The sequence below is a fragment of the Agelaius tricolor genome, unplaced genomic scaffold (assembly GCF_023055355.1).
Source record: "Agelaius tricolor isolate 1412-34295 unplaced genomic scaffold, bAgeTri1.0.p SCAF_2, whole genome shotgun sequence".
Lineage (NCBI taxonomy): Eukaryota > Metazoa > Chordata > Aves > Passeriformes > Icteridae > Agelaius > Agelaius tricolor.
In genome coordinates, this window is record NW_027269262.1 from 54,856,358 (window position 1) to 54,874,393 (window position 18,036).

Below are 18,036 nucleotides of genomic sequence, written 5' to 3' on the forward strand. Positions count from 1 at the left end.
GGTCTCATTAAAACTCATTTTTAAAACTCAATTTAAATAGCTTTGGCAATGTTTCTTGTAAATATTTTTAAGCAGAAGAATAAGCATATTGCATTTTTAAGTCAGGAAACCAAATGATCTGAAATCTCCCTCCATCTTGACCTTACAGATGTGTCTTTTGGTAAATTATGTTATTATCTTATCTTTGTTTCCTTAACTATGAAACGGAGACTTAGACTATTATAGGATTTAGCTCTCTGGATTTTATTAAGTACTTCATAGTCTGTTATAGAAAAGTACCTCTGCATTAATATTTTGCAGTTTCATGAAGTGATAACAGTAACCTCCAAACACAGATTACCACTTTCTGGTGTTGCAGAGATCCTGTACTTTATAACTCATGGCACAGCCATTTAATCCTTTCCCCTCTAGACAGAATGCTGACTCTAAATGTGGAAGCTGCACAGCCAGTGCTTCTAAGACTGCAATCAATGTGCAGCTTTTAACTTCTGAATTTAAAAGTGAAATGTAAACTTCCTGGAAATCTAATACTTACTCTTTCCATAGAGCTGCTGATTTCTGTCTAAGACTTGAGTAATAACAGTAACAATAGTAATAGTAAACTGATGTCGCCTTAGCTATCCTGGTATAAGTAATGAAAATACCTGTTATTGAATATCCTAATGCTTATGAAATTTGAGCTAACAATAATCTGTCAAATATTTCAGCACTGATTTGAAATAAGTGCCCATCAAGTGGAAAAGAACCTAACAGCTGTAAATAGCCTGTTTTAGCTGTTTTCAGCTCTGTGGTGGAAATTCCTGGAATCTGGATATATCCTGGAGCAGTATTCTTAATGTGTGTTCATCTGCTTTCCTAATCTGGTTATAGCTATGTTTTATTAGTGTTTAAATAATTTTTTAAATTGTGCCAAACTCTGTAAAAACTTGAATTTATTCGAGTACTATAATGTTAGACTTGTAAAATATGTTAATATGTTGCTAGTCTTCCTAATTTATATTTCCATTTCTTTTTCTCAAGATACCTGTAGTTCTATTAGTCATTTTATTAAGATTTCATCTTTTGAAACTACTCATCATTACTGCTGAGTTTTAATAGAAGGGAGTAGAATATTCCGTCATGACTAATACCAAGCCTACATGATTAATATTGTTATTTCCTTATTACATAGCTACAGTCCTCAAAGCAAAAATCCATTAGGGTTTAGCGGGATAGAGTGAAAGATTGAATCACCAGTTACGGCACAACATCCTTCAAATAACTGTCCTTGGTTCCTCCTTTGTCATACAGGTCTATTAATTCTGAAAGCCTGAGCTGCAAAGAAAAGAAACAGTTGAGGAGTGGATTTAAAGTGTGTACCATCAAATATGCTTTGTTTCTGACCTTGTTTACATTGATATTTTTACTGTAAAGGCTCAGGTTTCTCTTCTTCCTTAGAAAGCAAATAGAAATATTTTCATCTTTATTTGTACATGAGTGCACTTTACCCTCCAAAAGACTTTTTGAAATATTTCATTCTGCACAGCATCTCCTGCTTGTGGAGTTAAACCTCAATTACACTTTAGTTCTGGGACCCAGTGTTTTTCTTTCTGGGCATAGCCTCCAAAAGGTAGAAAAATTAAACAGACACAAAACGCTCCAACTTAATGTAGGAAAAATGAAAACTCCTATGGGCATGGAAATTATCTTCTCTGGTCACTATTAAGAAGATTTCATTTACTCATGATAACTAGAAAATACTGTCCAACTGGCACCAGTTATGTTTTCTTTAAACAGGTAGCAACCATGTGATATAGACTGAAAGCAAATGTTCACCTCCAAAAGGCAACTTCTGTATTTCTAATGGCTTGATGTGGACCTGAGAGAGCAGTGGGAAGACTAGAGCAGGTGTACTCATTAATTAGCCAGGAGGAGTGACAAGCAGGAGGTGTGCTCAAAGAAGTGCAAATGTGCACACACATAGTCTTCTGACAACTTTCCAGCAGTTAAAATACCTCATTTAACTCTTCAGAAATTTCATTGTTCTCACTATAGTAAAATCAAGTGGGTGCCAGGAAAAAGCTTTTAATCCAGGGATTATCTAACACCTATACATATTTTTAGGTCTTTTTTTCTCTACATTGGGTCTTTGTCTTTTGACAGTTTGATCGGTGGAGGAGGAAGAGGAAAGGAGAATGGACTCTATATAATTTTTCAATAGTATCCGTGTTGGCCTGTTCCAGCCAGATACATGGAGGTTTCCAGATGGCCCACCCCATACTTCTCAACCACTAGTATGGTACAGTATGGTACTGGTGTTTTGGTATCTGTTTGTCAGCACTGGGCCTATTTCTGGATGTTTTTGGTTTTTTGTTTTTTTTTCTTTTGCCCTGATAGTACTGATGCTGCTATACAAGTTTAGTTTGGTACTACCTGTTTCTTGTTAGCTGTTTTGAAAGACTGTGGCCAGTAAAACAGCTTGCAGTAGTAAGAGTTTCACAGGTCACAAGAAGAACTTCCGTGCAGGTTTGGTTACTGAGGGAAGAAGCTCTTCAGTAAAAAATTACAACAGTTACACGTTCTCTAGATTTTTGGGCAGACACCTGCAAGAGTTACCTCCCTGTGCTGTTAATCCTTTTCTGAGAAAAATGGGAAATAGTCACTCCTCAGGCTGAATTGGCTTTACCAGGATAATGACATATATCTTTAAATGTGATCTAGGAAATATTCATAGCTCTATTCCACTTCACTTGCCCTTGTCAAGCCAGTAGTGATTGAGAGCATTTAAAAGATTTTAATTGTGCTGACCTGTTAAAAGGAATTTTCAAGGGATTGTTCTACATCAGTAAACTCCCATATTTAAGCATTGGCTTGCAGTAGGAAGTAATGAGGAGGTTTCTAGATTTTCTGAAATGCATTCCCTTCTTATGCTATTCTGAGTATGAAGTACTTATGTAGTAAATGGATAGACAGGCATGTTTCACAAAATTTCCACCATTTTTCAGATTTCTTGAGGTTTTTTGATATTGTTTGTTCAGTTTGTTCCCATATGTTTATATGGAAAATCAAATACAAAACATATTCAAAATCCCTTGTGCACTTCAGGTCATGTGTGATTTCTGAATGAGTGATTGCAGAGAAATGTTGGTGAGAGCTAAAGTTTACCATAATGAATGCTAACAGATAAAATATTTTATTTAAATATCCATCACCATGAAAGATGGCAAGTTTTCACAGAGAATAAAGCATCTTTCCATCAACCAATAAGTGAGGTTTTAGGGTAAAGTGAATCACCTACCCAACAATGGCAACAACAAATCTATGAAACAAAGTTTTTGGTTTTGGGTGTTTTTTTTTTTTTTTGTTTTTGTTTTTTTTTCCCAATTAAAACACTGGGAGCTTTGGAAATTGAAGGCTTTAAGACATTTAAATATTTGATTTTACTTCTACAACTGCAGCTTTTAGAATTCCAGAACCTTTATATTTGAACAGGAAAGTGCTATCTAAATGTGGGCATCCTTTGTTGAGTCAAAGCATCTGTATATTATGTTCATTAAATATCATGGAGCTATGTGGCATCAGCAGTGTTTTTCTTATTTTCTGAATTTTTATAGAAAATGAGAGCACAAAGAAAATTGTAAAACTAGAATTATTAAGGTTTGAGAGGCTTGAACTTTCTAAAAGTGAGACCTGTAGTTCATGCACTCATTTTTAATATTCTTGCATAATAACCTAGGAGCAATGTAATAGAATTATACAAATGATTCTGGTTTTCTTTTATTGTTGATGTTGCAAATTTTGTTTCTGAAAACACATCACTCTATATAACAGTCGATAATTTATTGTTTTTATAAGATTTTATACTCGCAAATGGTAACTAACTGCTGGCAAGAATGGATTTCTGTGGTGTTATTGCTTAATTAAGAAAATAAGAAAAGGTAAAATAAGGGTTGCAATCGGATAAGTAGCCTAATCACTTTTGATTAATATATTAGATTTATGCTTAGTTTTGAAAGATACAAAGACCTCATGCTATAAACTGATTAAAACTGTAATTCAGCACTTTTTTGTCATTGTGCTGAAATACAAATCTTTTTTACTTCTTTGGAATTATATACTAATCTTTTTTGTTTCCAAAATATTTATAAATGTTCTCCAGTTAATTAAAATACAGCATGAGTACCTCCAAATCCAGTTTTGCCTTTAAAATTTAGACACTGATGAAAATGATTTAAAAAATGTAAGGAAATATGATTTCTGAAATTTTCAAATTATAATTGTATTGGATGCCAGTTTAGCTGAATATGTACGTATTTGCCTACAATTGTAAATTTACATATCATATTAAGCTGGGGAATTTCTTTTTTACAAATATTTTTGAAGAACAAAGTAATTTTCTCAACTTCAACCAGATGCAGTGCAATTAATCTGGGGCAGAAAAACTGCTACTGCATTAAATGGCATGTGAAAGTATGTTACAGAATCACAGAATTCTTATATGTTTTCCCAGCTGAGAACTTTTCCCACTGGGCACTTCCCTGAAGTATTAAAATAACTTTCTCAGAGATCAGATCCTGAGCAGCCAAGAAGCTTAGAAGAATTAACTGCTTATATTGATCTAAAGCATTACTTCAAATACAAATTTGTCCAGGAATTATTTTTTTTTGTCATATTGAAGTTGATAACATTCAAAACTGAACAAATAGGAATAGGTTTGTAGAGTAATATTTATTCAAATATAGAATTAGAATTTGATTTCAAACTCTTTAGGACCACTTTTTTATTCATTTTTCATGAGCATTTATATTCTGGTGCTTGATTGGTGTGACTGTTCATGAACACTAAATGTTAAGGTCATATTTGCCAGCAGCAAATTTTATATTGAATATGTAAATGTGAAATTTGCTACCAGCTGTGTGTTTGACCCCAGCCTTGCAATGGGATTAGTGTGAACAAACTCTTGGTCTGGGAATGATCTTTTTTTTTTTTTTTTCCCCAGACCTGGAGCTCTGCATAGTCAGGCAAAATGTTCAAGCCATGCAACACTTATATTGTTTTCAGCAATTATAGACATATGTCTGTTCATAAAATTTCTTAAAATTTTAAGACTGTACTTCAAAATACTGTGTCAACTGGATATTTTTCACTCTTCAACCACTAGGAGCAGGAGCAATAGCTGGCATGTTATACAGTCTGGTAATGTGTATGCATTTTGAATACTACTAATGAGGCCTTCAAAAATTGTTAACATAAAAAAATTGTACTTGTTTAGTATTTAGTAGCTGTCTTAGAAACTTCATGGAGAATTCAACCAGGAGGGCACTTTTCCTGGTAAATTTGAGTTGTAAGAACAATTTGACTAAAAAGAGCAGGAGATTCTTATATATTTAATAGATTATTAAGCAGCTTCATTGTTTCATTAATAATCAGGGTTAAAAAGGTCAAACTATTCAAGATCATTACTATAATAAGAAAAAAATGTCCATTACAATCAACTATGAAAAGAAAGAAGTCCAACATCTTTAAATGAATAATTTGATTAGAATTATTTCTTCCTGTTGAGGAGTACACATTACCTGAAAAATTTGAAGACCCTAATTACAAGTTATTGTCTAGTTTCTGTCACAGTTTACTGGGAAAAAACATTTCCCCTTTTTACTTTGTTTTGATTTTTACCCTTACTTTAAAAAGTTGAAAAAGCAAAACTTCTGTATGAAACTTTTTTTTTTTAGTATAATATGTTCCAGCAAAAGAAAAATACATATCCATTCATAAGAGGGTTTCTAGTGATCATCATTTGAATTGTGACTTGGTAAGTCTAGGAATCATGCACATAAATGGAAAATTGTGCTTTATCCTTTAAATATTGATTTTTTTTCTTCTTTCTGTAACATGGGTAATGTCTTTAGCCTTTTTCTATATTTTGTATTTTATGTGACTTTTGTATTGGGAGTGGAGAGTCATAAGTACAAGGTTATTCTTCTAAGGTTTTCCTGGAAAATTGCTAAAATGTGGCTTTTGGTTTTGAGAGATAAAATACAATGTTTTTCTTCAATTCAGCTCATGATAATGTGCTGGATTATGTTGTTTTCTCTTACACTGTTGGATAGATCATGTGTTATACACTCTATTTTTTTCTAGAATAGTCATTGCATTATCATGCATTGTGTGCTGTAACACTTGCAGGCCATGAGCAAAATCTTAATATTCTACATAGGAGATACTGATATTATTACCTGTTGTGCTGGTTTTCACATTTCATTAATTAGTAATTTAATGACTGAAGCTCTGGCCTGTATACAGCACAAAGTTTTTGTTTGGGGCAGCTTTTATCACCAGAAAGTGTTATTCCCATATAGTCTATCATTTTTTGCAGGTTGGTGGATGGTAATCAAAAGCTGGCTTAAATAGATGTTGGGGAAATCTGTGATGGGATATTTAGTTGGTGTATATTATACCTACCTTAAATAATTTTTTTTTTTTAGTCCAAGAGAATGTGTTTTATTAAATTTTTCTGCTTTCATTTAAAGATGATTTTATTGATCTCTTACTATCTGAAACCCTTATTAGAGAATAGCACCACCAAAGACTGGTTGGTAGCCTACAAATAATTTGTAAATTACAGTTCTGGCTTATGCTCAACACTTTATATTACATTGGACTAAAATCCACTAAAATGATACTATTTGTATGAGTAATAAAGATTGATTCCACAAGAGTTTTGTGCAGATATGATGAGTCAGAAGAATTTCTACATATTATCCAAGTATTAAAATATGGCCTGCTTAAAAGAAAAGAAAAAATATTTGAATTTTTATGTCATGCATCTTTGAAGGTAAATGTGCAAAGCCTCTGGAGCCTACTTAAAATGTGTTATAGGTGCTACAGATGTTGATAGATTTTTCTGAATATTCTCCATAACTAATTGGAAGGAGAAAAAGCCCCAAACAACATTGTCAGCATAGACTACCATCATGGTTGCTTTCCAATTATTATGAAGTCCAAAAATCTTGTATCTTAAATTACAAATCCTCTGTAGGTTGATGGGAAAGCCTATCATTCATCTGGCTGTACACACCACTGCACACACAATGCTGTGCAAGCCTGTGGAAAGCTGTGCAGAAGTCAATCGGTGCTGTTGCAACACAGGTGTAAAGGCTTCTCCCATTTTTTTAGGAGTGTTGTTTGCTTAAGGGGTTCACACATTTCTCCCAAAAAAGCTTTGGTAAACATCTGGTTTTGACAATGTTGATTAAATTGATCCCAAACAAAATCTGGCTCCTGTTTAAATTTCTGAGCTCTGCTGATGAGAAGTTTACTGCCATATATACAGTTTAATGAAAGTGTGTTGTATGTGAAGATGAAATATACAGGTAAATCAAATGAGTTGGAATCTGAATTAGGCTTATGGATTTATAACATTTGACTAATGGTGGAATTGAGTAGGTTGCCTAAATACAAGTGGGGATTTTATAAGTCTCATAGAGTTGTAATACACAGTTAGAACCACACAGAATCACCAGGTGGGAAGAGACCTTCAAGATCATCGAGTCCAACCCAGCCTTAACACCTCAACTAAACCATGGCACTGAGTGGGACATCCAGTCTTTTTTAAACACATCCAGGGATGGTGACTCTACCACCTCCCTGGGCATACCATTCCAGTGCTTTATCACCCTTTCTGTAAAAAAACCTTTTTCCTAATATCCAACCTATATGTCCCTTGGCCCAGCTTAAGACTGTGTCCTCTGGTTCTGTTGGTTGCTGTCTGGAGAAAGAGACCGACCCCCACCTGACTACAGCCACCCTTCAGGGAGTTGTAGAGAGTGACAAGGTCACCTCTGAATCTCCTTTTCTCCAGGTTAAACACCCCCAGCTCCCTCAGTCATTCCTCACAGGACTTGTGTTCCCAGCTCCTCACCAGCCTTGTTGCCCTCCTCTGGATGTGCTCAAGCCTCTCAACGTCCTTCCTGAACTGAGGGGCCCAGAAGTGGACACAGCACTCAAGGTGTGGCCTCACCAGTGCCAAGTACAGGGGAAGGATGACCTCCCTGCTGCTGCTGGCCACTATTCCTGATACAGGCTTTAACTACCTGAAAGTTTTTTATTATCCAAAAGTATTCAAGTTTCCTATTTCATATTAAAAAAAAATTGTAAATTACATGCTGTTTAATTTCAAGCACACTGAGAAAAATTCCATTGGTATTCCTGTCATTTTCAGTGTTTTTAAGAGATTTATCTTGTTCCTCTTGGCCAGTTGCTTTGGAAGCCATTACATATCTAATTTGAAAATATGTGTTCATGAATTAGCCTTGACAGAGAGAAAGTGCCCAGCAGCCGAATACATAATGACATTTAAAAAGTGGAACATCTGTGAGTGTTTAAAGTGGAGAACTTTGTAAAACTGTGTAACTACAAAGTTCATTTACTATAGTTGAATAATCCTGGAGAAGTAGAGCCATTCATGGAGTAGATAATGTGAAAACAAAGATAGGCAGTTCTGAACTCTGGCATGTACTCACTACTAATAGATACACCAAAAAAGCTCATAAAGCTTGGAAAGAGTTTGGCTTGAAGTCTTCTAGTTCTTTGAGGTTTTTTTTGGTGTTTGCGTAGGTATTTTCTTGTCCTGAATAACTGCCTATCATGTAGAGCTGAATGGCTATTAAATGCATCTTTGTGTATTTCTTCAATGGACCACAGTCCCACACAAGTAGTAGTCCATAGGTTGAGAATCATTAACAGGACCTTTTGTTTGATATTGAAATGAACATTTGCATTAGAATCAACCACCAGTTGAGATGATTCAATGTACTGGCAGATCATGATAAATAGTGTATTATAGTTGGCATCTATTTAAGGAATTGTTAATTTTTGTATTTCAGAGTATGGAGTATGGTATAAAATGTTTCAGTTCAAGGACCCTTGATGTCCCATATGACCTATGAGTCATGGCCTCCAGGGTGTGTTCTCAGTTTTGGAAGACATAGCATTTTTTAATTCCTTGCATTTCATAGTTTGTGTATTGGAGTAATGGCCTTCTAATTATTTACTATGAACTATGATGACCAGTATGTGCAGCTTTTAGAGAAACAGAATTCAAAATTAGAGTGTATGACTTAAGAATGCAAATTAGGCACTTAATGGCAGTATTTTTGAGTGATATTATTGATACTAAGATTAAGGGAAGAAAAACAGGAAAATTCTGCAGACTTTTTTTTTGTTTGCATTGATACCTTTTGCTAAGGCACTGCTGTATTACCTTTCAAAACATAAACATGCAGCTAAGCAATAATTAATTGCAGCATACTACTATTCTGACTGAAAGACCAATAGACATTTTCGTGTTGATTGTGGAACATAAGAAAAGTTAAAGAGTTCCAGAAAGCTGCAGTCAGATCTTTTAGACAAACTTGGAAGTGCTCCATTCTGCAAGCTTTAAGTTTAAAAGTTTGAAATCATATTCTTTTTGTGCATTGAAGAAAGAACTGTCAGGAGTCTATGTCCTCTGTGGGATCTATATTTGGTCTTCTATTGCCTGGTGGATATTTTTTATTTTGTAGGTTAATTATGTTTTCAATATTTTTTTATTAAATTAATCTCTTTCTCCTGCTTCCTCATTACACTTATTCATATTGCTTGCATCTGATTATTTTAGTCATTCCTGTGAAGGAAATTCTGTACAGGTCTCTCGGTGTTAGCTAATATAAGCAGCCTACTTGGCATGTAGTCTTGAAAGATGATGAAATCTATTTTTAAAGGAGGATCACTTAGTTTTCTACTAGTGCTTTTTACAACAGTGTCAAGGTTGCATGTTCTGGTACTTCTGTGACTAAAGCCCATGAGCCTGTGAAAATAGGTAGAGCAAGGATCAATGAAGGAAGCCTGAATATATCTATAAGATGACTGGTATGATGCTGTACATCTGAGAAACCACCTAATGGTCTAGCTAAAACATGTGCTGTCACCTGGGATCAAGAGTAACTTTTCTTCTAAGTGGCCAGTCTGACGGGACTTGTCAAAGAGCATCAAACTCTGAATCTCTGTGGGTATTACTCTGAAATGATCTTTTCTGTAGTGCCGTGGTAGCTGGAACATTCACGAAGCAAGTGCTGCTTCAATTCCATTGCTTTTTCATCTTGCAGGTCCATAAACCTCTATCTGCACTTCTCAGAATAACTCTTTAGTGGTGGGCACTGGAGGGTGTCTTTGCTGTAAATTCCTGTGTTACTGCATCCCCCTGCACTTTTTCAAAACAGTGCTAGCAGCAGGATACAAGCAGAAGAGAGCTCAGAATAGAAGGTCTTCCTGTGTTTTTGGGAAGTGCACCACTCAGCCCTCCAGTTCCTGTCCCTTGTTTGAGATGGCCCCAAATTCTAGTGCCCTTTGGGTTTGCATTTAAATATCTAACATGGTTTTTGGAGCCAGAAAGCAGAAAATTTAAAATGTGCAATTGTGATAGTGTCAAACTATAGTCTGAAGTATACTTTTAGTTGTGCAGTCTGAATAGGAACTTCTGTCATAAAATTGTGTTCTATATACAGCCATATACACCATACGCAGTTCGCTCTGTATATTGGAAAGAGAAATTTTCTGAAGGGAAGAAGCTTTGATATCTCTTGATAATATATTTCTTGATTAACTTCAATTATTGGCAAATACCGTGATAAATATTAAGTCATAGGAATTAAAAACTCACTATGCACTGATGTGTTCCTAATGATTCTGTATTAATTACATGGCACTTATACTAAATAAAGCAGTAGATTTTTTAAATAAACACAAACCAAGACAGTTGTGTGCAGGAAGCCTTGTAGGTTTTGACCTCTGTGTGATTGTGTTAAAATGTGTGTTTTGTTATCTGCTGATGGACCTGATGCTTGGGCATTGTGTAACTGTAAAGTGGATAGAAAGGTGTCTTCTACCTTTTCTTTTTTTTCTGTTTTCCCAATCTGTATAGTTCAAGGTATTAGCCAATAAGTTGAATTTTTCTTTAAAAACTGAAGAGTGAAATTTGCTTCAATTCAATAGAATATAGATCTTGGGATCTAAATAAGTGTTCTGTTTTAAATCCTTACCACTTTATTGGTGGGTAAATTTCGCTGGTAATTTGAGAGGGGATTTGCAGTCTTATTCAGGAAAGAATACTTACAGAAGAGACTTCATCCTTCATTGCTTTCCTGAATATATTGAGAGAGACTTCAGCATATGCTCAAATGTTTTCTTGAACTGGGAATTTGAAAGGGTTTATAAAATTAAAAGGCAGTATCATTGTAGACATTATTAAAAATTTGGATTAGTGTTGTTGCTATGTAGATATTTTCTTCAGCAATATCACACATCACCATAAAATTTACTTTTTCAAATAGCTCCCTTACAGTCATTACAGTTATTGCATAAAAATATAGTCACTGTTGCTCCAGAAACTCTGACTCTCTTGTCACTAATTCACACAGCTACTGGCTCAGACATGCACAACTGGGTTTTTTACCTATCTCATTTCATTCGTGAACATCCTAACTTTATATAGGGCTATTTGTTGTAGAAGTAAATTAATTCTTGGTCCTGCTGGTAGTAAGGTTATACTTTGCATAACAAAGTTTATTGACAATATTTAATGCTTCTGTTTGTATAGGTCTTTCCACATGTACTCATTTTGAATTAAAAATATATTATATGGTTTTGAAAACAGCAGCAGGAATTCAATATATATAGCCATAATGTTGATGAGGAGATGCTAAGATTTTTCTTTGTCATGGCTTTTTCCTGTTACAGGGGTGATTTCGTTAGATGCTGTGTACCAACAAATGAATAGTTGGTATTATTCACTAGATGAAATAAAAACATAAAGCTAAATAAAGTAGTAACAGCAGTACTAAATATATTTTTATAATATAATCCATACAACTTCTATATCAACATATTAAGTGTTACTATTATTCATTTTCAACTAGAAAAATTAAAACTTGACATAGGTAAATTCATATGCCTAAAATCTAAGGCTTCACAGAATATCTCCAAAATATTAACAAAAAAATCTATCTTGACTAGTCTTGAATAGATTATCTTGAATAGTCTATATAGCCTGTGAAAATAAAATAGATCATTGCCTTTCAATGATCCAAACAATAAGCAATTCTTTTTAATGGTGTCTGGTCATGCATTTTCTGCAATTTAGGACACATTGTTTTAGAAATTGCCAGATCTCTTCTGAAGGGAGTTTCTCCATGGCCTACAATAGGAATATATAACCTCTTGGGAAATTGGAAATGTTAGGATTACGGCTGAGTTAAATTTTTGTCATACAAATATTCCCTGTATTTAGCACTGGGAATTTTGTGTTGAAGGCCATAGTGAGTTCTCCCCTCAGTCTCCTCACTTTCAGGCTGAACATAGCAAAAGTGACCTCGTATGGTTTCACCTTCAGACCCTTCACCATCCTCATGGCTCTCATTTAGACACTCTCTAATAGCTTGATGTCTTTTTTATATTGTGGTTCCCTACGCTGCCCCCAGCACTCAAGGTGAGGCTGCCCCAGTGCAGAGCAAAGCAGAGCAGGACAATCCCCTCCCTTGCCCAGCTGGAGATGTTTTGCCCAGGAGACATGGTTAGCTCTCCTGGCTGCCAGGGCACTGGTGACTCATATTCCACTTGCCATCAACCAGGATGACAAAATGTTTTAAATATTTTTATTTTATGCAAATTTAGACATGGCTTCTTTATTAGCAGTAGTGAATTGAAAATCTCTTTACTTATATAGCTATGTTTCTGTAATATTGAATTTTTTGTTGACCATTTATACACAGTAGGAACAAGGCCCTAATTTAAATTCAGTACTGATACAGACTGTTATTTGTCATTATCTTTAGTAATTTGATTTTTCATTTCATATGTAAATTAAAGACAAAGAATGTAAAATAACAGTAAAACTTTCAACTGAAAGCTAGAAAAAGACAATAAAGTAATTAAAATGCTCATTTTCTTCACCTAACCTTATTTCCCAGAATGGTATTGTTAATGACTAGAAAGTAAGCAAAATGGAATCGATAACTCATCTGCTCTTTGTTGTAATCATTACCTAGTAGTTTTCTCTTTTATCTCTCTTTAGTCTTTATTCTGCATGTCAAAATCTAGTCACTTTCTGGATTATATGCTTCATACACTCCAAAATACATTTCACTGAATAAGTATTGCTGATTTCAACTGTGTTCCAGCTTAAAGTTTTCATCCTATGAGATAAAGAGGTTTGAGGGAGAGAGAGGTAAGAGAAAAAAGTCACAGTAGGCTACTTATGGCCTCTTACAGGCTTTGCAAAGCAATATATTATCAAGTGAAATCATGTAGACTCTTGGAAGAACGATTTAGGGCTGTTATTGTCTCAGCTTCTTTCACAGATGATATCCACTTACTCTTATCTTAAAAGGTGACTTTATAAATTAAAGTTAGTAATGCTGTAACTTCTTCACTTTTTTATTCTCTGTTCCTGAGTAAAAAAGGAATACCTTTTTTTAACAGTAGAGAGAGTAGCTGTATTTTCCTGCACTTTGTCTGTCCACATCTGTCAAACCAATACAGAGTACATACCTGTAAGTTTCTGCTTTGGTTCTGACTATTCTGAACTGTGTCACTGCTACATAAGGGAGGAAAAGAATGAATTTTCTGTGGAGGCTGAGGATATAGGATGGTATCTCCCATTGAATTCAGGACTTCAGAGTCTTCGTCTACTTTTCTGCACATTACAAGTCATCTGTCTAAGAAATAATTGCTTCTTACAAATTTTAAGATAGAAAATGCATCAGAACCGGGAACAGCTCATCAAAGAGACTCATGTTTCAGCCAAAGTGATTCCATGATCCTGTGTTACAGATGAAGTTTTTGGATGCAGTATAAGTTATTAAATCTGTTGTGGTGTTTCTGTGTTTATTTGCACCCATACTTGTAAATCCATACTAAACTGCAAAATGTGCATTGGCTACCACTGTGCTATTTTAAACAATAAAGACCCTAAAATTTCAGTTACTGAATCAAATATTCTGTCATCATATTTCAGTCCTCTGTGGCAACCACCCTGGAGTAGGCAATATTGTGTTTGAAGGCAAAGTTGACATTTTTTCCTGAAGAATTACTTTAAGTTTACACCATAATGCAGTGATTGCATGTGAAAGCATCCCAATGTATAGTTATACACATGCATGTAAATAACTCTGTTGAGTAGGTTATTGACAAGCATAATCAAAGAATAACAGTGCTTCATGAATTATTTACAAGGCTTTCTCACAAGCAGCAGCATGATAGAAGAGTTGCCTATGTGTTCTCCAGCTACACAGGAGAAAAGGAGGAGATATGTTCTAGTTTAAAATGATTGTCTAATGTCTCACTGTGTAGCAGCTCTCTCACAGCAGCTCTCAGCTGCCTGTGATCTGGCTCTTCACAGTATGAACACAGTCACTCAGAGAGACATGACATTCTGTCATTGTACACCCAAATTAAATCACCCTTGAAGAATTTTGAAGTTATAGAGCCAGAACAGGAAATGGTTGTTCTCTGAAACAGACCTGGTTGTTCTTGGCTCTCATAAACCAATTCAGATGTTCCTCCTCAGCCATTTAATGCAACATTTGGCTTAGTTGCTTTTGTGTCCTTACTGCTACTCTTGGGAGGTGCCTGGAGTCCTAATTCTGCTGTGTGTTTGGGGTGTCTACAGCTGTCTCCCACAAAAGCTAAAGATGAACAGAAGCCGAAAGGGTAACTATGGGGAGAGTACAGGAAGGCTAAAAGTATTCCCAACTGGATAGGTTCTTTGCACATTCTGTGTCCAAAATGCAAGCTGCCCTTTGGCAAAACCTAAGCTTGTGCTTATCTAAGATTTAAGGCTTAAAATAGGTTCTTTTCCTCTGTGTCTGTGATGAAGATTAGGTCTCTCATCCATACTGGAGCATGTCAGCTAAATTTAACTCTGAGTGTTGGAAAGACTTGCTTATAGGATTATGGTACAGCTGTGGAAACTACTGCTGTTGTTTTGGTTGAGGATTTATAAGACAAGAGAAAATATATATGCAAAGAGAAAAGTATGTATTTCTTTTTTAAAATAAATACATGCTAGGGGGGATGATTCCAGACCTGAAAGAAGAAGTTACATAGCAGAATATTTTCAAGGAGAAAGTCTGCACAGGTCAAAGCCAGTACTAATACAGAAGGGTAATGCCCCTCTCACCCCATTAACTGTATGTGTGGCTAGGAACACAATAGACAAGTGCATAGCAAGCTTCACCTCTTGCCTTCTTCTCAAACAAATGTAATTGCAATAAACTGCTAAGCAGTTACATTCTGGAATGGGAAAGCTGTGTGGTGTTGCTTACATTTGCTAATGCATTCTGACAATGTGTTTATTTCAAGGTGTCTGCCTTTATTTCTTTTCCAGGTACAGGTCCTTCGCAATGCGGGGGAAGAAGTGACCCTAACTGTGTCCTTTCTGAAAAGAGCACCTGCTTTTCTCAAACTGCCACTGAATGAAGATTGTGCATGTAAGCCTTTATTACATGACCAAAGAACCCTCAATTCAGTACCCATGAACACTTGCAGCTTCTGAAACTTCTGTGCATTGAGGGTGATTGACAGCAGCTGTTACAATCAGCATTGGTGTCTAAATATGAGTTGATCCTATTGCCAGGGCTTGTGTTAACACTGACTTCAAGAGAAAAAATGCTATCTATGGTAGAAAAAACAGATAACCAGGCATTTGGCTGGTGTGAGTCAGTAAAGTTGCAGGTAAAACAGTAGAATTACATTAGTTTGCAATAGCTCCCGTCCTGGTGCAGAGTATTTAAAATCAATTTTTTGGGCAGCATCAGCTAGTATTTTAGTCCCAGGGAGTTTATTCTTGTAAATGTGAAAATGAGATTGTGTGTATATATTTGGAGGACTTTGCTGTTTAAAATTCAGAGGCTTTGGTGGAGATGTCTGTCTGCCTAAGAATAAATTACTCTGGAATGATAAGTATTTTGTTTTAGTCCAAACTGAGTTTTAGTGAACTAGCCCCATGAGGGTCATATGGAGACAGCTGTCTTCCTTTAATTATATTAAATTGTAAGTGTGGATGCATAATTATAGACAATTGCAGCATATCTAACCATATTTATATATCAGCCTGTGCCTTTTGCCACCTCTGCTTTCCTTCTGCTTTTTGCTCTCTAAGAGAGTAAATTAAATTGCTCAAGTTTAAAGCAACAAAACAATAAATATTTGATTTGGGTACTTACAGCCTTTAATTTTAAGTTAGTAGGAATTAAATAATCTAAATAATGAAATAGCATTTTATACAAACATTTGATGGAACATTGTCTTTTTATTTTGCCTATGTATTAAATTTATATGAAACAAGAAGAAAAATCGGAACACTGTATTCTTAAATAAAAATGTATCCTAGTACCTTCTTCCTTTTATGAAAGGCTGTGGTATCACAGAGTGGCCTGAGTGATGCACAGGAATGTGCATTTGCATGGGTCCTATCATGTCACTTTTGAGGAGCAGCACTGTAATTTCCTAAAACATTACAAGAACATTTAGAACTGTAAACTCCACTGAGAGTAACAAAAGGGTTATCTGACAAATTCCTTCTGGTAAAAGCTGACAGAGAAGGTATACACTTCCCTTTTATTGTCAAATTTGAAAGAAACATTGTGGGATTTTTTTCTTACCAAGCAGACATTAACTTTTTTTAATCAAAGCATTGGGAAAGGTTTTCTTGAGCCTCCATTTAGCTTACAAAGGCAATCCACTCAAGCCAGAAAAGAGATACTGGCTGAATGGAGAAAGTAAATGAGTGTTATATATGATAGAAGTTTTTTAGGTTTGGGGAGAATGCATTCGTACATATACAAATTTTAATTATAGATTAACAAAGAATTTTTTTGTGAATTTGTATTTGTATTAGGTGCCCCCAGTGACCAAAGCAGTGGCACATCCTCTCCCCTATGTGACAGTGGTTTGCATCTCAACTACCACCCCAACAACACGGTAAGAACTTGAATCTCCTTGATGGAATTACACAGAAGAGTAGTTATAGTATAATAGCTAAGTGGAAGTACTAATAAAGGACATTAACAGGGAGGAGCTCTAGCTAACTCTGGAGACAGGCAGTTCTGTAGAGGGAAAAAAGAGTAGCCAGAAATTATGGCTGGGAATTAAATGTGGCAAATTATTACAGCTGAGATTGTGCCATGATGCATGAGATTACAGTTTACTTGGGCAGTAGGGATTTTGCAAAAGTTTTTCCTTCTACATGTTTTTCTCTGCATAGGAATTAAAATTCTTCAAATGAAAATATATTTATTTATAAAAAAGGGAGAAAAGTTTTTGAGAATGTTTTCCATTACTTATATTACATGCATTTTCTAAAGCTTTTTTCAAAAGATGATTAGGTACATTTTTTTGCCTGTTTTTAAGGTGAGAGTGTTCTACTTCTGGTAATGTTTACTTGAAATCTTACCTGAAGTGGGATAACATTGTGGAGCAGAGTGTCTCTGGGATAAAATGCTACAGATGTCTGATCAGATATTTAGTAAAAGACACCTTTGAAGTGCAACAAGGGCCTTTAAAAATTTTTCTTAGCCACAAAATGCAAAATTTCCTTTATTTTATATAGATCTAAGGGTTTTTTGTTCAGTATTTGGCTTTGTAATACATGAAAATAGAAAAATAAACCAATATAGATCATAATTTAAAAACCTGAAACATAAGCCATACTGATCTGCCATTTTGTTTCCATCTTGTTTCATTGTACTTTCATATTTTCTATTAAATGTTTTAAATAGCAGCCCACAGATTTAAATACCAATACCACAGATTTAAACAGAATTACAATCTGGAAAACCCTTGAGAATTCTGAATGTTTTAGGAAGTGGAATTTATAAATAGATAACATCAATAAAATTGATATCAAATAACAATAAAAATACATGTAACTGGTGCAGCAACAACAAAATCAGACTTGTCTAAGGAATCTATATAGGTATGTATGTCTGTATGTAAAAAGGCTATGGCAGTAGATCCTAAACT

General features: G+C 35.0%; 1 protein-coding gene across 4 annotated transcripts in view; it reads left to right on the plus strand.

The window, feature by feature from the left end:
- The window catches only part of SNTG1 (syntrophin gamma 1), a 319,739-nt gene that overhangs the window by 194,861 nt on the left and 106,842 nt on the right, over positions 1-18,036 (plus strand). For all 4 annotated transcript variants that reach the window (XM_071419263.1, XM_071419276.1, XM_071419285.1 and 1 more), the window contains 2 exons: positions 15,401-15,503; positions 16,913-16,995. In XM_071419263.1, the coding sequence (XP_071275364.1) occupies positions 15,401-15,503; positions 16,913-16,995 (186 nt within the window). The remainder of the gene's footprint in view (positions 1-15,400; positions 15,504-16,912; positions 16,996-18,036) is intronic.